We start from the raw sequence: 24,389 nt of genomic DNA, 5'->3' as shown, positions 1-24,389 counted from the left end.
TGAATGTGGATACTGCTGATGTGTAACTGTACTAATGTCTTGCTGCTTCCTGTAGCTCTGCATGGCTTACTGAGGAAGCTTAGTTGTTGCTCTAGCTGTCTGTATGGTGTCTTGTTGACTTCTGTCTGTACAGTTTAACCTGTACTAATGTCTTGCTGTTTCCTGTTGCTCTGGTCTAAAATCATCTGGCCAAAGGACTACAGTTGAAAATTAGCCGGCTGGCTAACACTGGCACATTTACAGACATGTTCATTAATGTTTGTTGTCATTTATAAAATAAAGAATAAGAATAGAAAGAAGAATTGAATAAAGAAACTTCAAAAATGTTGAAAAAAGCGACAAAAACATTGGAAAAATGTAAAAAAGGGACAAAGAATTAAAAAGCTAAATCTTTTTTTATTTTTAAAGGGGACAAATCTATCCATTCTAAACACTGGGGGAGGGGGGGTATCCCCTGCTTTCCCCCCTGAAAGTGGGTGCTCACGAGCGCACGCCCTTTAAAAATGTTTGCAATGTTGCATTTCAAAACCTTAGGAAACCTTAGGACAGTGGCCGACACGAACACACACGCCTATTGGCTCGATAATAAATCTTTCACCTCAGGACAACGCCACTTCTCACAAATACAGAGAGGATTGGAGATGAACACGTAACCGCGATCACCTTCGTGGAAAATTAAGAATCAATTCCACCTGTCTAGTAGCCTAGGCACACTATGACGGACGCTCCACTTAGCACCAAATGCAATGTTTAATTTTAAATGAATGCAGCCTACTGGCAGTCTGGCACACGTGGGTGCTCAGTATTTCCCGTGGGTGCTCGAGCTCCGGAGCACCCACGGTATCAGCGCCTATGCTATGGACAACTAGCTCATGCTTTTGAAGAGATAGAAAGAGAGAAAGAAAGTAAGAAAGACTTTCTGAGTTTCTGTGTGGAATTACTGTCCTGTCATTCCTGTGACATCACTCTGACATCACCGTGTTCCCCAGCTCGTGCAGCCAATCGTACGGAGGGACTTCCCCCTTCCCTTGTGATGTAATAAAACACTGACAAGATGGATCGGTGGTTACCACTCTGGTTATGAGTCAGAACCCCCCCCACCCCCACGGGGGGGCCGCGTCATCCACACCGACCTGCTCATTAATTCATGAATTCACTTCAGATTAATCAGCAGTTAGATCCTAATGACCTCATTGTGACTGCATGTTTTTTTTTTTTATTTCATTTGTCTCTTCAATCAAAACCTTTGGAATCTAATCTGATACGAGTTAATTTAGGATAATTCAATTTGTCAAATGTTGAGTTAAGTGGTATTTTGTTTTCTGAAATATTGTGTTTATTTCTGAATTGTCAAACGTGTTGTATAAAATGTCATCTATCTCCAGACCTTCTTCTAAAGGATTACATGTCCCACATTTAAGGTTAATAGTAGAGTTTGAAAACACATTTAATCTACCAAAAAAAAAATGCATCATGACAAGTTTAAAACAAGTTAGTTTTTATCTTATTTCGTGAAAAATTGGCACATTTAACCATTTAAATTAAGAAATTAATTAAAATAGCCTCACATCATCACATCCCCTTCACCATACCTAGAGATTGGCATGGGGTACTTTCCATAAAATCATCTCTCAGTGCATGGGTATGGTGAAGGGTATGTGATGATGTGGGGGTATGGTGAAGGGTATGTGATGATGTGGGGTATGGTGAAGGGTATGTGATGATGTGGGGGTATGGTGAAGGGTATGTGATGATGTGGGGGTATGGTGAAGGGTATGTGATGATGTGGGGGTATGGTGAAGGGTATGTGATGATGTGGGGTATGGTGAAGGGTATGTGATGATGTGGGGGTATGGTGAAGGGTATGTGATGATGTGGGGACCAAGGGAACTTTATCAGGATGCATAGTATCCTGGATCCATGAAATAACTGGCCTTTAAAAATAAAAATCTGCCTGCCTCTATGGGAATTTAACATAGGGGTGTACTTACTTATGCCTCCTGTATTTTAAGGAAGAACATTTATTTATTTACGATACATTATTCAATCACAAAGAAAATTGGTGTCCTTAAAGGTCGGATTTTTCCTCATTTTTTTAATTAAGGCATTAAGATCAATTTCCTAAAGATGATATTTTTATTCCTCTTTTTAGTCAACTTTAGCATGGGTGTCCTAAGTTGTTTACATGACTGTATACATATATAAAGTGCAAAATGTAGGGGAAAAAATGTGTCTAAATTGTCGAAAATAGCGTCATAAACGTCGACAAAACGTCAAAAAAAGGGACAAAGACATTGCAAAAAACTAAAAAAAAATATTGAAAATAGTGACCAAAAACCTAAAAAAAAACAACAACACAAAAACGTCATAAAAAAAAAAAACTTTGTAAAGAGCAACTAAAACGTCGAGATAGGGAAAAAACGTGTTTCATGGTCAAAGGTAAGACAACACAAAGGTTAAAGAAAAGAAAAAAGATTCACTTACACGTACTTTTAGTTTCTTTACCTGAACTGCATGGAGCAGTGTTTTTAAACCACAGTGTTTTTTGAGTCAGGTGTGAAATGCGGAGGGGGTTCCCCTCAAACCAAAGCCAGAGGACGGGGCTTTTCCTCCCAAACTGCTGAAGAAAAAAGCTCCATGTTGCTCCAAAAGTTTAGAAAAACTGAATCATCAGTGTGAAAGATGAACGTATTCTCCCTTTTGAGTCAAGTTAAAACAAAAAGTAACCCCAAGTTTAGTCCATTATGTGGACATACCAACTCAAATTGCTGTTGCTTTTGTTTGTCAAATACACTTTATCTTCAGGAGATATCTGAGCATGTTCCATAAAGTGACCTGCGTTCATGTGTGTATCATTATATATATATATATATATATATATATATATATATATATATATGGCTGCAAGGCAAGGCAGCTTTATTTGTATAGCACATTTCAGCAACAGGGCAATTCAAAGTGCTTTACATTAAAACAGATAAAAAAAATTAAAAACAGATAAAATACGAGAATAAAAGTTACAGTGCAGTATAAAAAATTAAACATTAAAGAGCAGTTAAAACAGTTAAATATATAAAAGCAGATAAAATAGGAATTTCTCTTTATATGCTTATATAGATTGTCATACAGTGTCAACAATGCAACTTCAGTATAAGAAATGAACAGTTATTTAAAGAAAGGCAGCATCAAAAAGAAAGGTCTTCAGCCTTGATTTAAAAGAACTGAGAGTTGCAGCAGACCTGCAGTTTTGTGGGAGTTTGTTCCAGATATGTGGAGCATAGAAACTAAACGCTGCTTCCCCCTGTTTAGTTCTGACTCTGGGGACAACAAGCAGACCTGTCCCAGACCACCTGAGAGGTCTGGGTGGGTCATAGTGTAGCAGCAGATCAGAAATGTATTTCGGCCCTAAACCAGCAAAAGTATTTTGAAATCAATTCTTTGAGGCACTGGAAGCCAGTGTAGAGACTTCAGTACTGGAGTGATGTGATCCACTCTCTTGTTGTTAGTGAGGACTGGAGCAGCAGCGTTCTGAATCAGCTGCAGCTGTCTGATTGATTTTTTAGGGAGACCTGTAAAGACACCGTTACAGTAGTAGTAGTCAAGTCTACTGAAGATAAAAGCATGGACAAGTTTTTCCAAGTCCTGCTGGGACATAAGTCCTTTAACTGTTGATATATTTTTAAGGTGGTAATAGGCTGACTTTGTAATTGTCTTAATGTGGCTGTTAAAATTCAGGTCTGAGTCCATGACTACACCAAGAGTCTGCAGCACCTGCAGCCTGGAGACCTCCCGTCTCATGCTGAGTTTCAACTTTTCAAAATAAAAGCTTGCGTCTGGTCAGCTGGTGTTTTGGATGTTCTTGAACTAAACAGTATGGCAATCATGCTAATGAATACAGTTATTTTTTTCAGCAGATGTCTCAGTTAGAACATGATGGAGCTAGCAAAGCAGTTTTGTGTTTATGTGCGGGTGGGATTTATTCAGTTTGGGAAATCTCTAGATCAAATTGGCTGGCTGACTAAACAGGGAGGGACTAATCATGTCTGTTGATTTGTTTTTTGTATTTCGAGAGCGAATTGCTCCACAATATGAATACAGATTGATTATCACTTATTTTGTTGGTAACCGTTGTTGTATAATTACTAGGGCTGCCACCTCTTAGTCTTAGATTTCTTTAGTTGATGAATCATTTTTTATGCTTATTCATGCTTAATTACTCATTTCCAAGAAACTTATGAGCACATTTCTGGTAAACACAAGATTTAAAGTGGTGCTTTTGCAGGATTAATTGTGGAGAAACTCAGTTTTACAGATGGTTCATTAACTACATTTATATTGTGCTTTTCTAGTCTTAACCACCTCTCAAAGAGCACAGCTCTGCCGATTACATCAACTAATCGATTAATCGACAAAATCATATAAGTGTTAGTCGACTAAGAATTTCTTTAGTCGAGGACAGCCCTAATAATTACATCACAATAATTCGCAATTTCTTATTCTGAACACCAGGCATGAGACGGGAGGTCTCCAGGCTGCAGCCATACAATCTTACAAAAGTTTGGGGTCACTTAGAAATGTCCATTCCAGACAGAATACCAGCTGAGATCAGTTGCATTGTTTTTTTAACCAGGGCAGCAGTTTTCAGATTCCATTATGTGCTTACATAATTGCAAAAGGGTTCTCCAACGTTTTCTCAGTTAGCCTTTTAAAATGATATCAGATTAGTAAACAGAATGGGCCTTTGAAACATCGGATGAATGGTTGCTGATAATGGGCAATGTAGATATTGCATTAAAGATCAGTCACTTCTTTCTACAACATTGGAGAACCATTTTGCAATTTCTAAGTGACCCCAAACTTTTGACCGGTAGTGTGTGTAGTTTCATTTAAATAAAGGCTCAGTGATTTTCTAAAACAACAGGTCACTGTAGTTTTTATAAACGGAAATAAATTTAATTAAATTCAATTTAAAATAACTTGACTTATCCCCTGGGGTGCAATTTAAAAGCATGAGGAGGAGTTCTGACATATAACTATAATACATAATGATAAAAGTGAAGAGCAGCAACAACATATGTTCATTTTTGTAATAAAAATGATTGTCTGACAAACAACAGAAAGAAAGAAAGAGAGAGTAAGGGGGAAGGAGGGCAGTAGTGTATTTGTTAGGGACTATTAGCGGCGGATTCATCCATCTGGTACTGTATTAGTAGTAGTAGTATTTGTGGCAGTATTTAATCCATCCTCTATATGTGCACCTTAAAAAAAACACCAAAAATGGAAGCACAAATCAGACGAAATAAAATGACAAAACAGAAAACACTACATATTGTGTTTTGTGCCTCCGTTACAGAGCAACATAAAAAGGTTTCCTCTAACTTCATTAGTTGATCACTGATTGGAAGCTCCACCCGGGCCAGCACACTAAGTGACACCAATCAAACACACCTACGGCGATGCAGCACCAACAGGTGCGTTGCATGCTGCTGATTGTCTCGTGGTGGAGCTTCTCCTTCAGAGAGGTGTGTTTCTGCTGTCTGTAGCAAGAATCCTGATTATACTGGGACCAGAGAGGCTGAGAGGACTGGTTTTACTGGGACCAGAGAGGCTGAGAGGACTGGTTTTACTGGGACCAGAGAGACTGAGAGGACTGGTTTTACTGGGACCAGAGAGGCTGAGAGGACTGGTTTTACGGGGACCAGAGAGGCTGAGAGGACTGGTTTTACTGGGACCAGAGAGGCTGACAGGACTGGTTTTACTGGGACCAGAGAGGCTGAGAGGACTGGTTTTACTGGGACCAGAGAGGCTGAGAGGACTGGTTTTACTGGGACCAGAGAGGCTGAGGGGACTGGTTTTACGGGGACCAGAGAGGCTGAGGGGACTGGTTTTACTGGGACCAGAGAGGCTGAGGGGACTGGTTTTACTGGGACCAGAGAGGCTGAGGGGACTGGTTTTACTGGGACCAGAGAGAACTGTGAACTTGTAGCAGATTGTGGAGAACTTTGTGGTGCACAAGACTCACAGGATGTTCAGACAGGTGAGTGCAACAACGTGTGTGTGTGTGTGTGTGTGTGTGTGTGTGTGTGTGTGTGTGTGTGTGCGCGAGAGAGAGAGAGAATCATTTGCCGAAATTTAAGTGCTAGTCCTTCTGATGCCTAGAAGTATACGTTCATACGCACACGCCATACCCTTCCTCAAACCATTCCCTCACATACACACAATGGGACAGGTACTTCTAGTGCATACTAGTATACATTCATACACTTACTCATGCGTACTCTCACACCAAAAAAATCTGTTTTTTTAAAAGATCACAGTACTGGTAAAGTGCAAATGCAGTGCAAAACAGGCCAGATAATCATTCAGCATGATGAAGTCCTATTTCTGTAATTGAATGTTTAGAGTTGTGATGGCTGTGGAGGAAAAAGCTGTCTCCGAAACTGGATGTGCGGGTTCTGACAGACCTGTAACGCCTTGCTGAGGGGAGTAACTGAAAGCGTTGGTGGCCTGGGTAAGAGGAGTCCTTGATTATGTTTTTTGCTCTGCTGAGGTAGCGGGATGAGGCGATGCTGTCAAGTGTGGGCAGCGAGCAGCCAATGATCTTTTTTGCAGAACGGATGACCCTTTGCATGCGTGTGTGTTGCATTTTGCATTCACCCACTTGTGTTAAAAGACTATATTTAGTGTGAGGAAAAATGCTTCAACAATTGTTCTGATTGGAATATTTAGGTCACATGAAAAAGGTCACACATTTATCTTTTATCAAATAGTCAGTTTTTTTTAAGAATTGAGAAACCTTAAAGTGTCTTTCATATGAAATGTGTTTGTACACTGCGTAAGTGTACATATCTTCTCTGATTGTGCTCCATAGTTTGAGACACAGTCACCTTTTTCATCACATAGCCTTTGGGACGACAGTTTATTCCTAAAATATAATTAAATGTATAGAAAGCAAATAGTCCAATGTGCTCAAAGACTTAAAGTATGATAAGAACTCACTTTTTCATTATTGGTGATGTTTTATTCTGCTGTTTAAAGTGTCAGGTTATTTAAATAATATAGTTGAATAACGCTTGTTGCACTCGCTGCGGTGTCTGTCACTCTTTTTATTTGTTGTCTGTCATTTTTGGTGTTTTCTGTGTAATTGTAGTGAGGCTACACTGAGGAAGGAGGCTGTATGCTCATTTATAATTGATTATCAGTTGTATGAACAGGCAGTGGTAAAAAGTACATTTCCTCAAGTACTGTGCTTTGTGAGGTACTTTACTGAGTATTTTCATGTAGAGATTTATAAATAAGCAATGGACCTTTTTCACAGCAGACATTTTGACTTGTCATAGTAGGAAAAGCACAGCTGAAATTGATAACCTTAACGATGGCTCAGTTCCATCAAGTGTCCCAGTGAGCTATTTCAGCGAGTCAGCATGAACAATACCAGGACCTCTCCTAAGTGGAATGCAGCCGTCATTAATGGGTTTGAACACACCTGTACTTTTCCTACTATGACATGTCAACATGTCTGCCGTGAAAAAGGTCTATAAGACTTTAAAATAAATTCTATGGACAACCAGTGTAGATATTTAAGAACTGGAGTGATATGGCTATATGACCTTTTTGGTTTTGGTCAGAACTCTTGTGGCTGAATTTTGAATAAGTTGCAGGTTCATGGTGGTCTATTTAGGCCAAAGACCTGCAGCAATTCAAACGGGACTCAATTTGATCCCAGTCTGACTTGGAGTACATCTCATGGCCCTTATTTGATAGCTCCTCGACTCCTCGTTCGTCTGCTGAACCAGAAGTTGTTCTGTCCCTCCTCAGTGAAGGCCGTCTCAAAGCTCTTATTTCTGTCCTGAGGAGCGAGCATTGAAGAGGAATCATCCCGGGGTACGTCCCAAAGCCCTTAACCCTTGTGTTGTCTTCCCGTCGACATGAACTTGTTGGCCATTCTGGGTCAAAATTGAAAATGAACTTTTTTTTTGTGCTTTTTTTTAAACGTTTTTATTTTGTATTCATGGTCAATAAAACAAATTTATATGAAATTATACGTCATTTTTTTTTCTTTAAAAAAGGCATACATTATGGATTATTATAACTAATAGTTAAGATCAGAGGATGTTGAGTGGATCACAGACTGGTATATGTCAAAATTTAGTCAGGATACTGTTTTGAAACCATTTAAACATTTTAAACACCCAAAAATCAATGGAAGTAATCATTAATTTTACCTGCCAAGACCATACCATACAACGTGTATCCATGTTATTTTTGGGCCATTTGGTTGAAAGAAACCCATATTACACATATGAAAAACTTTAAAAATGGGTCAAATTTGACCCAAGGACAACACAAGGGTTAAATCATCTTTTACTTGCTTTACATTCTTTTGTATCCCTATAATCCTAACTTATTTATCAAATAGTATTAATTAATTCTTCAATTCAGAAAGTTTTAGAGTTTTGTCTGTTTTATCTTTTTCTTATGATGGTGTATTCTTTTCTGTGTTGTCGTCTTTGTAACTACTGGATGCCATTCCAAATGAGGGCCGCCCCTCAATGATCTTTTGAAGCAAAATAAAGGTTGAATGAATATACATTGCTGGGATAAAGCCTGACATCCGTAGCGTCTCTCAGGCTGGATCTATCTCCTCGCTTGCTAGCTCCGATATCAGGTCTTAGCGCCGCCCAGGACGGTTGTGAAATGAGCCTTTTAGTCACTGCTTTTTGTGGGTATTCTGGCGAAAAAGGCAGCCCTAGAAGTCCAACAAAGCAGAGGTTAAGTTAAGTTACTTCAGCCCTGAGACTAAATCCAATGGTCGCAGATTTACCACAACGTTTTGCCATTTTAAAATGCAGGTGTGACCAGCCACCACCACCCCTCAACCATACGGTGATGCCATGTGCTAATATTGTTGGAATAATCTGGTAGAGACTGTTTAGAAATGTAAAAAGGCCAAAAAAAAGTCCACCCCAAAGGGACTTACCATCTCCAACAGAAAACACTGTTCACAAACTGCTCCAAACAGCTCTATTGTAGTCCAGCCTTTACTTCAGAGACAAACGTGGTCACTTTGGAACACACGTTATAATGCTCACCTAGCTGCTAGCATGGCACGCCCTCATACTCTGCTTCTGACTGGCTAGTAGTCCTTACCTAGGTACTGTCAGGACACGCCCTCATACTCTGCTTCTGACTGGTTAGTAGTCCTTACCTAGGTACTGTCAGGGCACGCCCTCATACTCTGCTTCTGACTGGCTAGTAGTCCTTACCTAGGTACTGTCAGGACACACCCTCATACTCTGCTTCTGACTGGCTAGTAGTCCTTACCTAGCTACTGTCAGGGCACGCCCTCATACTCTGCTTCTGACTGGCTAGTAGTCCTTACCTAGCTACTGAGCATGTGCGACTCCCAACAAAGATGTAACCGAAGTGAGCGGTCTCACTCTGTAGCTAAAACAGAGAGCTCAACACACAGGGTGAAAAGAGGAGCTGCAGCAATGTGCAGAACAACAAAAATATGGTGTTTTTTGAAAATTAAACCATGTAAACCTATTCTGATATAACCTCTAATACAATTATGAACCTGGAAATGAGCATAATATGAGCACTTTAACATTTATGATAACGCAACAAGGAATTTTTGCAACTATCATGAAATTATCAAAGGTAATATTTTGATTAAAATGGTAATTTCGGGAAGTCCCACAGAATTCAGCAGAACTTCAGTGAAAGATCATTAAAGTTCAGGCTGAAGTTTGAAAAGAAACAGCTGTGAATTCCTCAAAACGGAGACAAACCTGTGACACCTCTTCCTGTTTGTGTGTGAGTACAGGGGATACCCATGAACTGTACATGTGTATCACTTAACACCTGAGCGTTGCCACCAAAATCTACCAGCCTGCTTCTTGTTTCCTGTCTACCTCGGTCTACTTCCTGCTGAGCTCGACACAAAATTCAGGTGTTCCAGAGTTCCAGACTGCATACTTTTTCTTGTTACTTATGTAAGGTTTACAAGTTAATTCATATATTTGAGTTAACTTGCTAAAATATATTTACAATGTTTATCAACATATTAAGTAACTTTTTACATGTTTAATTATATACATATAATACATCTGATATGTATAATACGTATATACAGTAAGGTGACCAGATTTCTGAGACAAAATCTGGGGACATTTTCAGCTCAGAAGCGTAAATACCTCCATTTGCATGCTCCCCTGTAAGAAAATGTCTATTTTAAAGTGCCCATATAATGAAAAAATCACTTTTTCTGGGATTTGGGGTGTTATTTTGTCTCTCTGGTGCTTCCACATGCATACAAACTTGGAAAAAAACCCACCCATGCTGTTTAGAGTGAGATACGGTTTCTGAATGTGTCCTGCCTTCAGTCTCTGGGTGAGCTGGTCAAAATCTGCACGGCTTTCTACGTCACTAGCCAAGATGAGAGGGCTAACCGCTCGTTGCCTCGTTCTCAATGGCAAAACACTGCTATAACACACACAAGTTCACCATAATCTACAAAAGAACTACCTACATGTCCCTGTTCTGCAGGTATTCCACGCAAAGTTAGAAGTGTGCCCTCATTTAGAAGAAGTCTCCCGGCTAATCCTGCCTTGTACTGACTGAAGTTAGAGAAACAGCTAGCTAGCTGATGTGATCCTTACCTAGCTACTGCGCATTTGCAAATCCCAACAAAGATGGTACAGAAGTGAGATGAGAAAAGTCTGGCATGTGAGACTAATGGGATTGGCTTTGGGATTGGATTTGCGGAAAAGTTCCGGTGATTGGTCAAAATTGCGAGTCGCACCAAAATTTCCGGTGATTGGTTGAATTTGCGTGAATTGTTGCGATCGCGACATCGCGAAATCCTGGAGGGACTGGACTATACGTTTGCCGTTTTTTTCTTTCATTCCAATTTCGGGTCTGTCAGTCACAGTGAAAACCGGGGACATTTCTGGGGGACAGCTCCAGGTCACCGAAACCGGGGACTGTCTGCGAAAACCGGGGATGTCTGGTCACCCTAATATACAGTTACGTTAATCTCCGGAATATCTGCCTCTGTGTTCTCCTCACAGTTACCTCAGTCTAAGTTCTGCTAGCGTCTGATTAGTTAGTTCAGCTACATGTGACTTAGACACCGCCAAGTGTTGTTGTGGATGACGAAGGTTACGTCTCTCAGGTTGTTAAATTGCATCCAGAGCTGCATCTAATGTCACTTAAATTGCCTCCTCGACGACTCCACTTGCCTCCCTTCCTCTTTGGAGGAGAGAGATAACGAGCAAATGTGTTTTCAGAGGGATGAGACGTCCTTTCCTCTGAAGCGTCACATGAATTAGTCAGCTGTTTGGGCGGAGTTAGCAACTCCTTCAGCTGCACAGCCTCCAGGAAGGCTACTCTCGTTTATCCTCGGTTATAGCTCCTCGATGATTCCTCCTCGATGCTCACTCCTCAGGGCAGAAATAATTAGCTTTGAGACGGCCTTCACCGAGGAGGGACAGAACAACTTTTGGTTCAGCTGGAGACGGAGGAGTCGAGGAGCTATCAAATAAGGGGGATGAGATTCAGCCTAGGTTTCCTTCACTTGCTTCCCTCCCTTCCGTCTTCTTCTCAACATTGCTCCTTGAACTTTGACCCTCTTGCTCGTATATGTTGTGCAAAGGAGTGTGGGTCAGAATAGCCAGAAAAGCGTGCTGGCTTGCATACGGCAAAATCCGACCGCATGCTGTTAGACATACTGGTCATGTTGCACACTGCATTTAACATACTTTTTATTGGGACATTTTAAATCATTTTCTGGCATACTGAATAGATAGTATGGTAGTATAGGTATTGGAGCGCAGGGTCAGTTTTCCCTTGCTGAAGCAAATAGAGAGGCGAAGACCCTCCCCTTCCAGTGGACCTCATGGGACATTTATCTCGGAAAACAAAATTCTAAAATGTCTGTCGGTGAACAGGGAGAGACTAACAATTATTTGATCCCAATTGAATTGAGCCATGAATTACAAACGTTTGTCAATTTTAAAGATCATTTTGCAAGTGGGGTGAGCTGGTCAAAATCTGCACGGCTTTCTACGTCAAAGAGTCATGGTGTCATGGAGTTTCGACTTAAACTGGTCAGATAGTTGGGGCTCGTCCCATTTACAATAAAACACTTTCCCTGAAGCACAGAGTGTGTGTGTGTGTGTGTGTGTGTGTGTGTGTGTGTGTGTGTGTGTGTGTCCTTCGATGCATTCTGCAAGTTGTTTCACACCTTTGTGTGTATGAGACAATATGTGTGTCTAGCTGACAAGAAAAGCTTCCTATTTGGTGCGTTTCCTAAAAGAGGGACTTCTGTGCATTAGTCAGTAGAAACACCTCACACCCAGTCCGGGTGCATTACTTCATGTCATTATTTCCTGTCCTCATTTGACTTTTCGGTCTCTGCTTTTATTCATTACATCATTTACTAAGGCTGCTCGATTATCGAAAAAAATAATCATATTATTTATTGAACTTAAAAGCAGTGAAACAGTTAAACAAATCAACAGTGAAAACACCTTGAACTGTGAATTTTCCCTTTTTATACTTTTATACGTTTTTAATTCAGAACACAAGACAATAAAAGAGTTTAGGGACTGTTTGTTATTTAATTAAGGAGCCACCGGAGGAGTTTTGTGGCCTCTAACCTAAAAAGACGTGACCCTCCCCTCGTCAGTAATAATTTTCCTATAACCCTCCAAAATGATTTGAAAAGGAGGGATGACCCTCCCCTTGCATGCAAGTTTGCACTTACCAAAGATATACAGATACCATTTGATTTTTACAGCCATGACGTACAGGAGTTAACCTCTGCATTCTCATCTTACACATCCCACTCCTCTGTTATGGTGTGGTGGCCATTTCAGTAGATTTACTCACTAACATAGTTGTGGAAACACAATAAGCATGGAAACTAAATGCACACTTCCTGCATTACTGAAACAATAAATAAAACATTGAGACCATTCAGCAAAGGGAAATACCAATTCAACACTGGTTGCTATGGACTCGTCACTAGGCTTCGTCATTGTATATTTTAGTACATGGGTAAAGGTGCCGAAGCTGAACATTATATTCCAAAACACACGTTTATTTTTAAAGCATAATTTAAATTACATTGTAACAATTTAACAATTCGCCCTTATGAAATCCAATCGCGGCACGGCTGTTTTGGAACGCAATAGACAGACGCTTAAATTCAACTAAAATGTAACAGTGAACAATCAGTGTTGGACCTCCAGTCTGTTGAGATGCCTCTCCAAACGCAGAAACCAAGCGCAGTCACACCATAAAACGTTAAGACACGTTAAGAAAAAACGTGACACAAAAAAAAAGTAATCCACAGCGATCAGGAGATCCACAAACAGAGTCACGGTGTATCCAGCAAGGCCGGATACACCGAGCGTCACATTCACCAGCCAGCTCCAAACAGGTGAACGAGGCCTCTCCACTTCACCGTTTAAACAAAGTGGAATAAACGTATACAAGTCCAAATCTACACAAAACCCGCAATCAATTAGTAAGCTGACATCACATTTATATACATGGCATTTAGGAAACCTTTATTGCAAGGTTAGCACGGCAAGATGTCCAGACTAGAGCAACAGTAACTTTTGTTTTTTGCGTCCTGCTGCTCCCATCGTCAGCCAGGTAATATTTTTTTTACTAAAGCAGTATATGAAATCAGATGTATTACCTATCACCATTTAGTTGTTTTGTGTTATTTAAGATATTTATAAAATATCTGGTCATGCCAGATTTTTTAAACAACGCAATTACCCGTTTTAGCCACCAGGGGGGCAGTGCTCCTCCTGCACCTCCCCAGCAAACACTGCGTATGCGGTCAGACCATCTGCTAGGGGGCAGAGACTGAGAGCTACATGGAGCTACATGGATAAATATGCACCAAACAAGCCACTTTGAAATTTTGCTCTTTTCATGAATAAAAAAGTTGGGTGACCCCTCCCGGCTCATCTTGACTGGAATCTGGATATTAATGCGATTTAATTATCGGCAGAAAACTTTGCACATGTCGTGTATTTCATGAGACAGGTGCAAAGGGAGTAATTGTCATTTTTTTCTGTACTTTTAAAGCTACCCCATATACTTATACTTCACTGGTTTGAACAGTTAACTTCATTTAATATTGTATGTGGTGTTTTCTTCTGCGGGGTGCAAATGTTCCACCAAAACAAGTTCCTTCCTGAGACTATTTAGCAGAGCCACCGTCGCTGCGTCCGGAGCTTAGCGCCGCCAAGGACGGTTGTGATTGGTTTAAAGAAATGCAAACAACCCAGAGCGTTTTTTCCCCCCCCTCCTATCCCAGAATGCATCTGTGGTGTAGCCAGACCTTACTCAACAGCGCTGGGGAGAAAGTTCTGGCAATGTGAGACTACTACGAGTGTGACAATGCTGAAAAATGACAAGTGTTATTGTGTAGGATGTATCTGAACTCGTAACCGTTTGCAGTGAATTCTTGTCTGTGCTTTAGCAGCTAAATGCTCCACTTTCCTCACCGGCTCCTGTCTAACTGTATCTGTGTGAAGTGGGTTTTTCAAAGCTTGTTTGATAAGAACATGTGATGCATGAAACACTGAGACTGAACCAAAACAGTGTACGGTGTAAAATCTAAACTAGGAACTTAACAAAAAATGTCTTAAAGCTCCGTAGAGTCTGATAATGTCCAGAGTCTAAGGCTACATTCACACCGCAAGTCTTAATGCTTAATTCAGATTTTTTTGCTCAGATCTGATTTTTTTTGTTTTTGTTTGGCTGTTCACATTACCTTTTTAAAATGTGGCCTATATCAGATTCCAGTGTGAACTGTTTGCGGTTTCAAACTGACCCGCATGCGCAAAAGAACAATAACGATGACATCAGACGCGGCACGCCGTTGCACTAAAGTTAGGGAGGTTATGGAGAAAGTCAGCATATTCACTTTTATTTTAAAATGGTTGTGTAATGGCAGCTGTAACATTAATGAGCAGGTGCTGAGGAGGAGAAGAATGAAGAGAGAGAGACAAATTGGCTATTTTGGCCTTTTGCGGGGTTATGGCTGCAAATTCACTCTCCCTCCATTGACTTGCTCCATCACTGTTCTCCATGTTGTAGGCCTAGTCAAGTTTTTAATTTGACTGTCTGTGTCTAGGGATAACTCCCGCCGGCGCATAATTGTGACAAATGTTGATGTAGATTGACGTAAAAGTCGCATCAAATCCGCCCTGGTTGTTCACACTGCGGCCGCATTGAAAAAAATCAGACCTGGGTCTGATTCAGGACCACATATGGAAGTGGTCTAAATCTGATTTGAGAAAATTCAGATCTGGGCAAAATTTGAGTGTTCACACTACTTCTGAAGAAGTCTGACCTGGTCACTTGACCCCCAAAAAAATCAGATTTGGGCCACTTTTACCTGCAGTCTGAACGTAGCCTAATAGCTTCACCACAAGTGCAAACCACTATTTGAAACCTTCCCAGTTCCCAGGAAAACCACAGGTGCAATTCTGAGCGCATTGATCCGGTTTTGTAACAGTTTCTATTGCCTTAATGTGGCCAATGTAGTTTATTTTGACTCAATCCCACACACGCTGTCCTGCTGCTGGAAATACTCACTACACCACCAAATTGTGGAATTATCTGCTGCTGAAAAGTCTCCAACAAAGTCACTTTTCTGCCTGTTTGTGTTATAAAAACTACACTGACCAGCTGTCTAATGGAGTTACAGATGAAATTAGGGATGTCCCGATCAGTTTTTTTAAATATTGAATATCTGCCGATACGGAGTCCCGATCTCATACTTGTATTTAGATAGATACTTTATTCATCCCGAGGGAAATTTTAGGCATCCAGTAGCTTAGACAACCATAACATAACAAACACACATATATCTCACATACATAAAAATCACTCACAGACATTTAAAGAGTTAAAGGTGCTACGGTAGAGTGTGTGCAATGGTGGTAGTGCAAAAGAGAACAGTGCAGGGATTGAACAGTGCAATAGCTTATTAAATATTAACTATGAACTATTAAAATACAAGAATGTAAACAATAGAATTAGAATTGCTTGACAAACAATAAAAGGAAAGAAATATACGTTGTGTGTGTATATACAATATATAACAGAATAAGTTATAAGATGTAGATGTTATTGCCTATATAATAGAGCTGTAAACAAAGTAACTAAAGGATGTCTTCAGCACTTTTGCAGAACTCACTCATATAAAATCAACTTCTACTTAGAATGGTTTAGAATTTACTGACTTAAATGATCTGAGGACGGTTATCTGAGATCAGTTCAGCCCATATCGGATCCGATACTTAGGATCGAGATCGGGACATCCTTGGATGAAACTTTATATTTGTCAGTTTAAAAAAACATTAATTCTTCAGTAGGAACCAATGGGCTGGTGGTTAGGTTCCCAATAAAACCACAGGTGCAATGAATTGCTCGGGCTTCGTAATGGTTTCCATTGCGTTTTTATACTGGATCGAATGATTTCTGACGCATGCTTCCACATCACAGCGCGCACTTTCCAGTCGCTTCTAATGTGAAAACTCAAACTCCATTTTGTTGCATGAAAATGCAGGCCTCTACCAGAACCCGTTAGTTCCCTGTATTCAGTGAAAGCATTAACTGCATAAAAAAACCATCAAGGGGGATGTGAATTTCAAGCAATGGGTGGATGATTTGTGTCTGACATGCATGTGAGGGAGATGGAAACCCCTCACCCACTTCTATGAAGTTTGGTGATTTAAAGGAAACTGCACGACCACAGTTTTCACACCTAGATCATCTCTCTCTCTCTCTCCGTTGAGTTATAAATAAAAGCTTTCATGACAAGTCAAACAGTTTGAGAGAACTTCAGGGCAAGACACACACGACCGTCAGGCAGTCAGATAGGTCTTTATCCAGCCTGTATCCGTCCTCGGCATCGCTCCATCAGGGATTGAAACCGCCAATCTCACACACACACACACACACACACACAGGGCCTCGACAGACTTGGGATTCGAACCAGTGGCTATAACGAGCGGGGCTACAATGGTTGCCACAGCGAGGGCAGTGGTCTGCCTGTCTCTCTGGTTGTCTGTGTGTCAGGTCCGGGGCTCCTACATCCCTCCGAAGATGAACAAAACCATCCAGGACCTCCTGCAGCACTATGTGAGTATAAAGTACTACGACTGTTTGCTGTTACCTTTCACTTATGACTGTTGTCACCTGTACTTATGACTGACAACTGACATAGTATCTGCTGCTTTCACACTCACCACATACACAAGCGCACTTTTTCTCCATTCACGTTATGCATGTTTTTCCATTCACTTTGTGCATGTTTAAAGTACTATTTAGTTTTTTTATGTTTTAGTCCATTTGCTGCAAACATTGTTTATCACAATCATTCATGTTATTTATTATTATTATTATTATTATTATTATTATTATTATTAAAGTTTTTCTAAGTTAGCAATTTATGAATGATATCAGTCATGTGTAGGCGACTGCAGGGCTATACTATTCCTTGATGGTGCATTCAAGGACACCCATCTTCTAAGTTTTAGGAGACGGAAAGAGACAGTTAAAAGCACTCTTTTTTTAAATGAAAGAAACGAGCGCTTCACATTTTTATTTTAGGATTGATTTTTTCTCTCTTTTTTTTAACGGAACATTTCAATGAAATGCTTTGCAGCAGTTGAGAAACAAAGCTTAGATGTCGCAGTGTCCTTGAACGCACCATTGAGAAAAGTCTCAGATAGTATAAATGCAATTTAAGAAATTAACTAAATTCACATAATTTTATTCACAACTAGTGTGATTATCTGATATTGGAGCTTGTCAACGGCACGTCTCTGAAATCTCAGATGTCAGATTGTCCTTGAATGCACCAATAAACAGTTTTCAAGAGTCACTGAAAGTTGAAATGCAATTAATGACCAAATTCATATTATCTTTTTCACAATGTGTTTGATTATTACAAGTCTTTTGTTTGATTATCTGATGACAGTTTGTCAGCAATGTCTCTAATAGTTCAGATGTCGGACTGTCCTTAAACGCATCAGTAGGGACAGTTTTCAAAAGTCACTGAAAGTTCAAATGCAAAATACGATCAAATTCATATTATCTTTTTCACGTGTTTGTTTGTCATTTGCTTTTCATGCATTTTCAACAAAACTCGTTAACAACAGTCACCAATAATTTTTATTTATTTGGCTAATATGTGAAAAAACACTGACGTGGTGCCTTTTGATTTGATTCACATCAAGCATGACCTGAAGTTTGTTTGTCTTTTTTGCAGAGTATCCCACCTAAAGAGAGATTTAACGGGAGGCCGGTCTTCTCTAAAGAACCGCTGACTGGAAAAATGGAGGTAAATAAGTCAACTTGCTCATTGGAACAATTTAGCTTCTATACATCTACAAATAGAAACATAAAGTTGGGGTTTTATATATATATGTCCACTGCCTTTAATCTCACAGTCTCCTCTATTCAAACATCAGAAGAAATGTCTTGTCTCAGGCACAAATACAAACACTGTCTCAACCATAACATTAATGGAACCTTTCTGTCTTTCGGAGAGAGAGATCTGAAGATTAATACCACTGTCTTGTGTGCTTCTAAAGTACTAGCTGGGGGTTGGTTAGCCTAGCTTAGCATAAAGACTGGATGGAGGTGGAAACAGCTAGCTTGGCTCAGTCCAAAGTGGAAAAAATGCACCCACAGCTGACTTAACACACATTTGTGCACAAACGGAAATGCAGACATCCAGCTGTTTCCCCTTGCTTCCAGTCTTTATGCTCAGGGACATAGCACAAAATTCTGGACCCTGTAGAAATGCATTCTCTATGGGTCCCGTCCCACATCCACAGCTATTCATTCTAGCATCTTTTTGGGCCCTCCTCACATGAGGGCCCTGGGTACTCAGTCCCCTTTCCACCCCCAGTCCAACACCCCTGTTTGTGCTAAGCTAGGCTAATTGCCTCTTGAGTCCAGCTTCGTACTTCACGCACAGACATGAGATTGGTATTAATCTTCTCATCTAAATCTCAAAAAGAAAGCAAATAGGCTTACTTCCCAACATCATTCATTTAGGATCAGGTGGCACACAGCCTGGCACATTAAACAGATCAGTGAGCTTCACAGTTAGGGAGTGTTAGCGTACTTCTAAGGGAGTGTTAGCGTACTTCTAAGGGAGTGTTAGCGTACTTCTAAGTGCACTACAAAGTATCTAAGCTGCTGGTGTTTTCCTCGGGTCACAGTCTGACACTGTGAACAGAGTTCGCGTTGCGGTTCCTGTGGTTTTTATTTTCCTGCTGGCTTTGCAATGTGCAACCTTGTAAGTGCAACTATTCTCAGGCTCCGAATTAAACTTTCACTCTTCACCAAAATGAACAAGACACTTCACGGTTTGGTTTCGAGTACCGAGCGAGTTGAACCACTAAACACCAGCCCTGGAGTCTTTACATGTTACAGTCTGCAGAGCTTCAGGGGGTTGTTTGCAGCTTGTTGTGAGGTCTTCTGGGGTTAACAAGATAATATCTGCATAAGATTGAGGCACTGCAGACTAGCTTTAAAGCTGTGGTAGTGCTTCATGCTCTATACTCTACAAATAGACTTTACACAAAAGGAAGAAATAAGATAGAAATCAGGTTTAGATCTGAAGGTTTTAAAGTGGACCTGAACCCTTTCCTCCTCAGCCAAACAAATTATTAGGTAACAATTTAAAAATAAGCAGTTGACTCAGTGTGTGTGGATTTTTTTGCGTGGAAAATAAACCTTTTTATAGTAATAGTTTGCGATTATATTGTCATTCATAATCGACGATTCTCTTTAAGCTCTTAAAAAGTGTCCGCTGTCCCGTTGAGCTGTTGTGGCGGCGAGAGTCTCGGCACTGTCGCATGTGTTCTGGCATCAGAGAACCGAACGTGAGCCGGCTCTGGCCCGACAACATTTGGACATAATTGTTTAGCAGCACTTGGATCAGCTTTCGGCCCCATTGTTGGATCCTGTATGAACAACGTGACGTTGTCTTGGCCCAACTGGTTGTTGGAAGAGACGATGAATGGCGCATATTCTTTGTTTCTTTGTTTCAGTATCGTTATGAAACAATCTGATCATGATTGTTTTGTGGTTCGTATCTTATCATCCACTGGCTCGACCCTCTGTGAGTTGATTCTGAAAGCAGTTAGGTTTGAGACACACGAATACTGTATGTACATTCTTGCTAGCCTAGAAATCTAGACGCACCGTAGGGGCAGCAAATGTAATTTGCAGTCAGGGTCAGTCTAGCAACTCTCCGTTGGCTTGCGAGCTGGAAAAACCAAACTCTGGTCAGGCCAATGACATTGTGTATAGAGTCGGTGGGCGGGCTTAACATAATGACGGCAGAGTTGCGACGGTTCCACGTGAATTCCCAGAACAAAGAAGATGGCCGCTGCTGCTGGCGAACAGCGGTCTTTGGAGTCGGCTTTGGCCGCGACTCTGGAAGACTTGGAGTTCAGCTTTTCTTTGAGAAAAGAACAAAGAACGGCACTGAAGTCATTCTTAAAAAAGGAAGATGTGTTCAGAGTTTTGCCGACCGGATACGGCAAAAGTTTAATCTATCAACTAGCGTTGCTCTGGTTGGTTGTAGCACTATCCTATTGCGTGCAGAGAGAATTTGAAAGACAACCGTTTATCCCGCCCCTCCGATTGAGCCCAGCCAATGGGGAGTTCCCAGACCCAACATCTGGATGTGGGTCTGGCTTGTCAGGCTACATTCTTGCTCCATTCGCTTAAATTATGTGAGAGTAGAAAGATAAGAGAGGCACCTGAGGAAAGGATTGGTTCAAGGTTGGTTCACGCAGATAAATCTTCAGGGAGGAAAACAGTGAAATTTATGGTACAAATTTATGACACTAATTAAAACAAAATGGGAGGCTTTGCTCAGTTATTTTTTTTGTTTGTTTTTTTACACAGAAGGAATGTAAGATATTCACAACAAGTATTGAGGAACATTTTAAAATTAGGTTGTCAAGAAATGTCATAAAAGTCCGAAATATGTTAATGTCAGGATGATTTAAAAAATAAATCATTCAGGTATTCATGGTGGTACACAGAGATCTGGTGGTATTTAAAAGCCACCCACCCCACACACCCCTTTGGGTTTTCCCATTTAGTTTCTCCCTCACCACATTAACATAAGTTTTACATTTCATCCCCTGAATTTGTTCCAGCGACTGAGTTTCAAACCTGTTGCCGATGTTGGAGTATGACATTCATGTTTCACAGTCAATGAGTGGCATTTCCCTTTAAGGCCTACTCTGTGCTTAATTTAACTCCTGTGTGCGAAACCACAGTTTTTTTTTTTTTCCATTGTGTAAAACCGTTTTCAGCACCCTGAGTGGTACAAGATTGAGAAGACCAGCTCTTTTTTTTTATTGAAAGGACTAGACCACTGATATTATATGGTTTAGGAAAATAACTACCTTTTTTTTACACCATCAGTTTTGAGTTCCTACTTTCTATATTTTCAAGATGCCTAAATCATCGGTGTTCTTTAATTGAAAACAGCTGACATTTAAATATCAACCACCAGAAACTAAATATCATTTGTTTCCTCTCTCAGGGAAAGCGGGTGTTCATGGGAGGCGTTCTGGAGACGTACGAGAAGCTGATTGGCCAAATGTTGAAGCAGCAGCCCACCCCGACTCCCCAGACAGATGGGACCAACAAGCGTCTCGCCTCTGCCACCGCCGGCACTGGCAGTGATGACAGCGTCAGAACAGGGCTGAACTACATCCTGGAGAGGGTCCAGGAGCTAAAGAAACACCATTACCATGAGCAAGAGAAGCTTCTGCAGGAGCTGAACTCTCTCCAACACATCAAGGTAAAGAGACGTACACTCACACTGACAGTAGGGCTTATAAAGGGTTTGTAGAGGCCTTGAGTAGGGGCTACCGTTGAGGCTTATGTAAAGGTTGTGAAGGGCTTGTTGCTGCCTGATTCATACAGGAAACCTGATTTGTTTTATGCATGTGCGAAGATGGTTGAGTTGAGGCATTGACCTCGACTGGTTAGGGTCAGGATAGCCCATTGGTCAGGGGATAGGACCTGAACAAATGGGGTTTCCTGTACAGATTGGGTAGTGACGGGTTAGGTTTACGGTTAAAACGCAGCGCCCGGGATAGGGGCCACGGGCACAAGGGGACCACTGATGTGGGAACAGACTTTAAAAACTCCCTAAACACCAGGTTCGGATATCTTAAAAAGCCATATAAAGAGACACAGATATTAAAAGGGTTAGGGTTAGGTAGGCTTACAGATGTGTGGGCTTTAAAGCATTGTTTAGGGGAGGTCTTAGGCTTTTGGATGGTTATGGAGGGCTTTTGGGGGCCTATGTAGGGCTTATACCAAGACATATCAAATGGTTTATTGGGCCTATAGGCAGCATATGTAGGGGCTTAAAATAAGGCTCAAGGAAGGATTGTTTTGGACGGAAAGCTTCTGGGAGGTTTATTTAGAGGTCTATGAAGGGCTTAAAGTAAGACTTAAAGGGCTCATATTCTGCTTTTTGGCTTTTCCCCTTTCCATAACATTAATGGAACCTTTCTGTCTTTTGGAGAGAGAGATCTGAAGATTAATACCACTCTTTTGTCTGCTTCTAAAGTACAAACTGGGGGTTGGTTAGCCTAGCTTAGCATAAAGACTGGATGGAGGTGGAAACAGCTAGCCTGGCTCAGTCCAAAGTGGAAAAAATGCACCCACAGCTGACTAATTAACACACATTTGTGCACAAACGGAAATGCAGACATCCAGCTGTTTCCCCTTGCTTCCAGTCTTTATGCTCAGGGGCATAGCACAAAATGCACTGTAGAAACGCATTCTCTATGGGTCCCGTCCCACATCCACAACTATTCATTCTAGCATCTTTTTGGGCCCTCCTCACATTAACATTAACTTTGTAACACACGTTATAATGCTCGCCTTGCTGCTAGAGTGGAACGTCCTCATGCTCTGTTTCTGACTGGCTAGTAGTCCTTACCTAGCTACTGAGCATGTGCGGCTCCCAACAAAGAGTGAGATGTCTCACTCTGTAGCTAAAACGAGAGCTCAACACACAGGGTGAAAAGAGGAGCTGCAGCAATGTGCAGTACAACAAAAATATGGTGTTTTTTGAAAATTAAACCATGTAAACCTATTCTGATACAACCTCTAAATACAATTATGAACCTGAAAATGAGCATAATATGAGCACTTTAATAGAAAGTTCATTTAGGTTTACAGAGGGCTTATGTAGGGTTTGACATTGATTACTGATGTAGGGCTATTCCACCATAATACTGTGGTCTTAGGATTTTTTGTAAAATGTGTCTTTCTGTCTCTCTCCCTCCTAGCTGGATAACCGTGTGGTCCAGAGCAAAGCTTTGTGGGAGCTGCCGTGGCTGTACGAGGAGGCGAGCTCATTGGATGACGCCAACATGCTGAGGAGGAGGAGACGCCGCCGTCGCCGCCAAGCCTGGAGGGTCAAGACTCGTCCGAGAGCCTGAAACACCAACAATATGTCAACCATGACAGCAACAGGGATGATTAGCGACAGAAATTTAAATTGATTAAAAAAACATGAATTTCATAATACCAAAGAATATCCAAATTTAAACCAGCATGCCAACTTTTTATTTTATTTTCTAAGAGGTTATTGAAGAGGTTATTTATAAATAAATGTATATTTATTAAACCAGCAGCCTAAGCCTAGAAGATATTGTACATTTTTAAAATTCATATATCTTTTAAAGGATGTTCGGAGCTCGATACTTGTGTATGTATGTAGAAGTGGGGCGGTTTGATCCTGTGAAATGTTTATGACTAAAAGTCAATCAACTCACTTTATCAATCACAATATCGATCAATTTCTACCTGGAAATACTTGATTTTTACTTATTTAAAAATGCTTATTTAATGCTCAAATCAGCCAGATAGAATTATAATATATTTAACTGTCAGCGGCACAGGTTTTAAACATTACTCATATAGTACAAAGTACACAAGAATTGAATACTGACATAAACTTAAATGCACTCTGAACATTTGGGTCCAGCACTGAAGTAGAAGTACTATACTAGGGATTTTTGTATTTTACTGACATGTAATATTCTATTTATGTTTGTATTTAAAGTGTATTTAATAATTGTAATTCTGTGACTGATGCTAATTTATTGTATTTATTGATTGGTACATGCAGAGAAATGCAACTGAATAAAGCACAATGAACTTCATTTTCTAATTGTCATGTTTTTTTGCAGATGATAAGATGCACTTTGTTATTGATTTGACGTCGCCATTAAAGTTGCGCTCGGAGTCAGAGTTTTTGGTTTTCTGAGACGGAGAATGGAGAT

At 40.6% G+C, this 24,389-nt stretch overlaps 1 protein-coding gene and 1 long non-coding RNA gene across 2 annotated transcripts; one reads left to right on the top strand and one right to left on the bottom strand.

Annotated features, from left to right (window-relative positions):
• Positions 1-715: 715 nt before the first annotated feature.
• LOC116047930 lies at positions 716-12,814 on the bottom strand. The gene is made up of 3 exons (XR_004104518.1): positions 12,804-12,814; positions 9,455-9,460; positions 716-855 (listed from the first exon to the last, which is right to left on the bottom strand). It is a non-coding gene; the product is annotated as an uncharacterized LOC116047930 (long non-coding RNA).
• On the top strand, positions 5,478-23,811 carry LOC116047929 (interferon gamma-like). The gene is made up of 5 exons (XM_031296978.2): positions 5,478-6,037; positions 17,010-17,181; positions 18,314-18,385; positions 21,623-21,883; positions 23,391-23,811. The coding sequence occupies exons 2-5, from the start codon at positions 17,062-17,064 to the stop codon at positions 23,541-23,543; spliced, it is 606 nt and encodes a 201-aa protein (XP_031152838.1). The 5' UTR covers positions 5,478-6,037; positions 17,010-17,061; the 3' UTR covers positions 23,544-23,811.
• The last annotated feature ends 578 nt before the right edge of the window (positions 23,812-24,389 follow it).

Source organism: Sander lucioperca, chromosome 20 (genome assembly GCF_008315115.2).
Source record: "Sander lucioperca isolate FBNREF2018 chromosome 20, SLUC_FBN_1.2, whole genome shotgun sequence".
Lineage (NCBI taxonomy): Eukaryota > Metazoa > Chordata > Actinopteri > Perciformes > Percidae > Sander > Sander lucioperca.
This window is presented reverse-complemented; position numbering and strand designations above follow the sequence as displayed.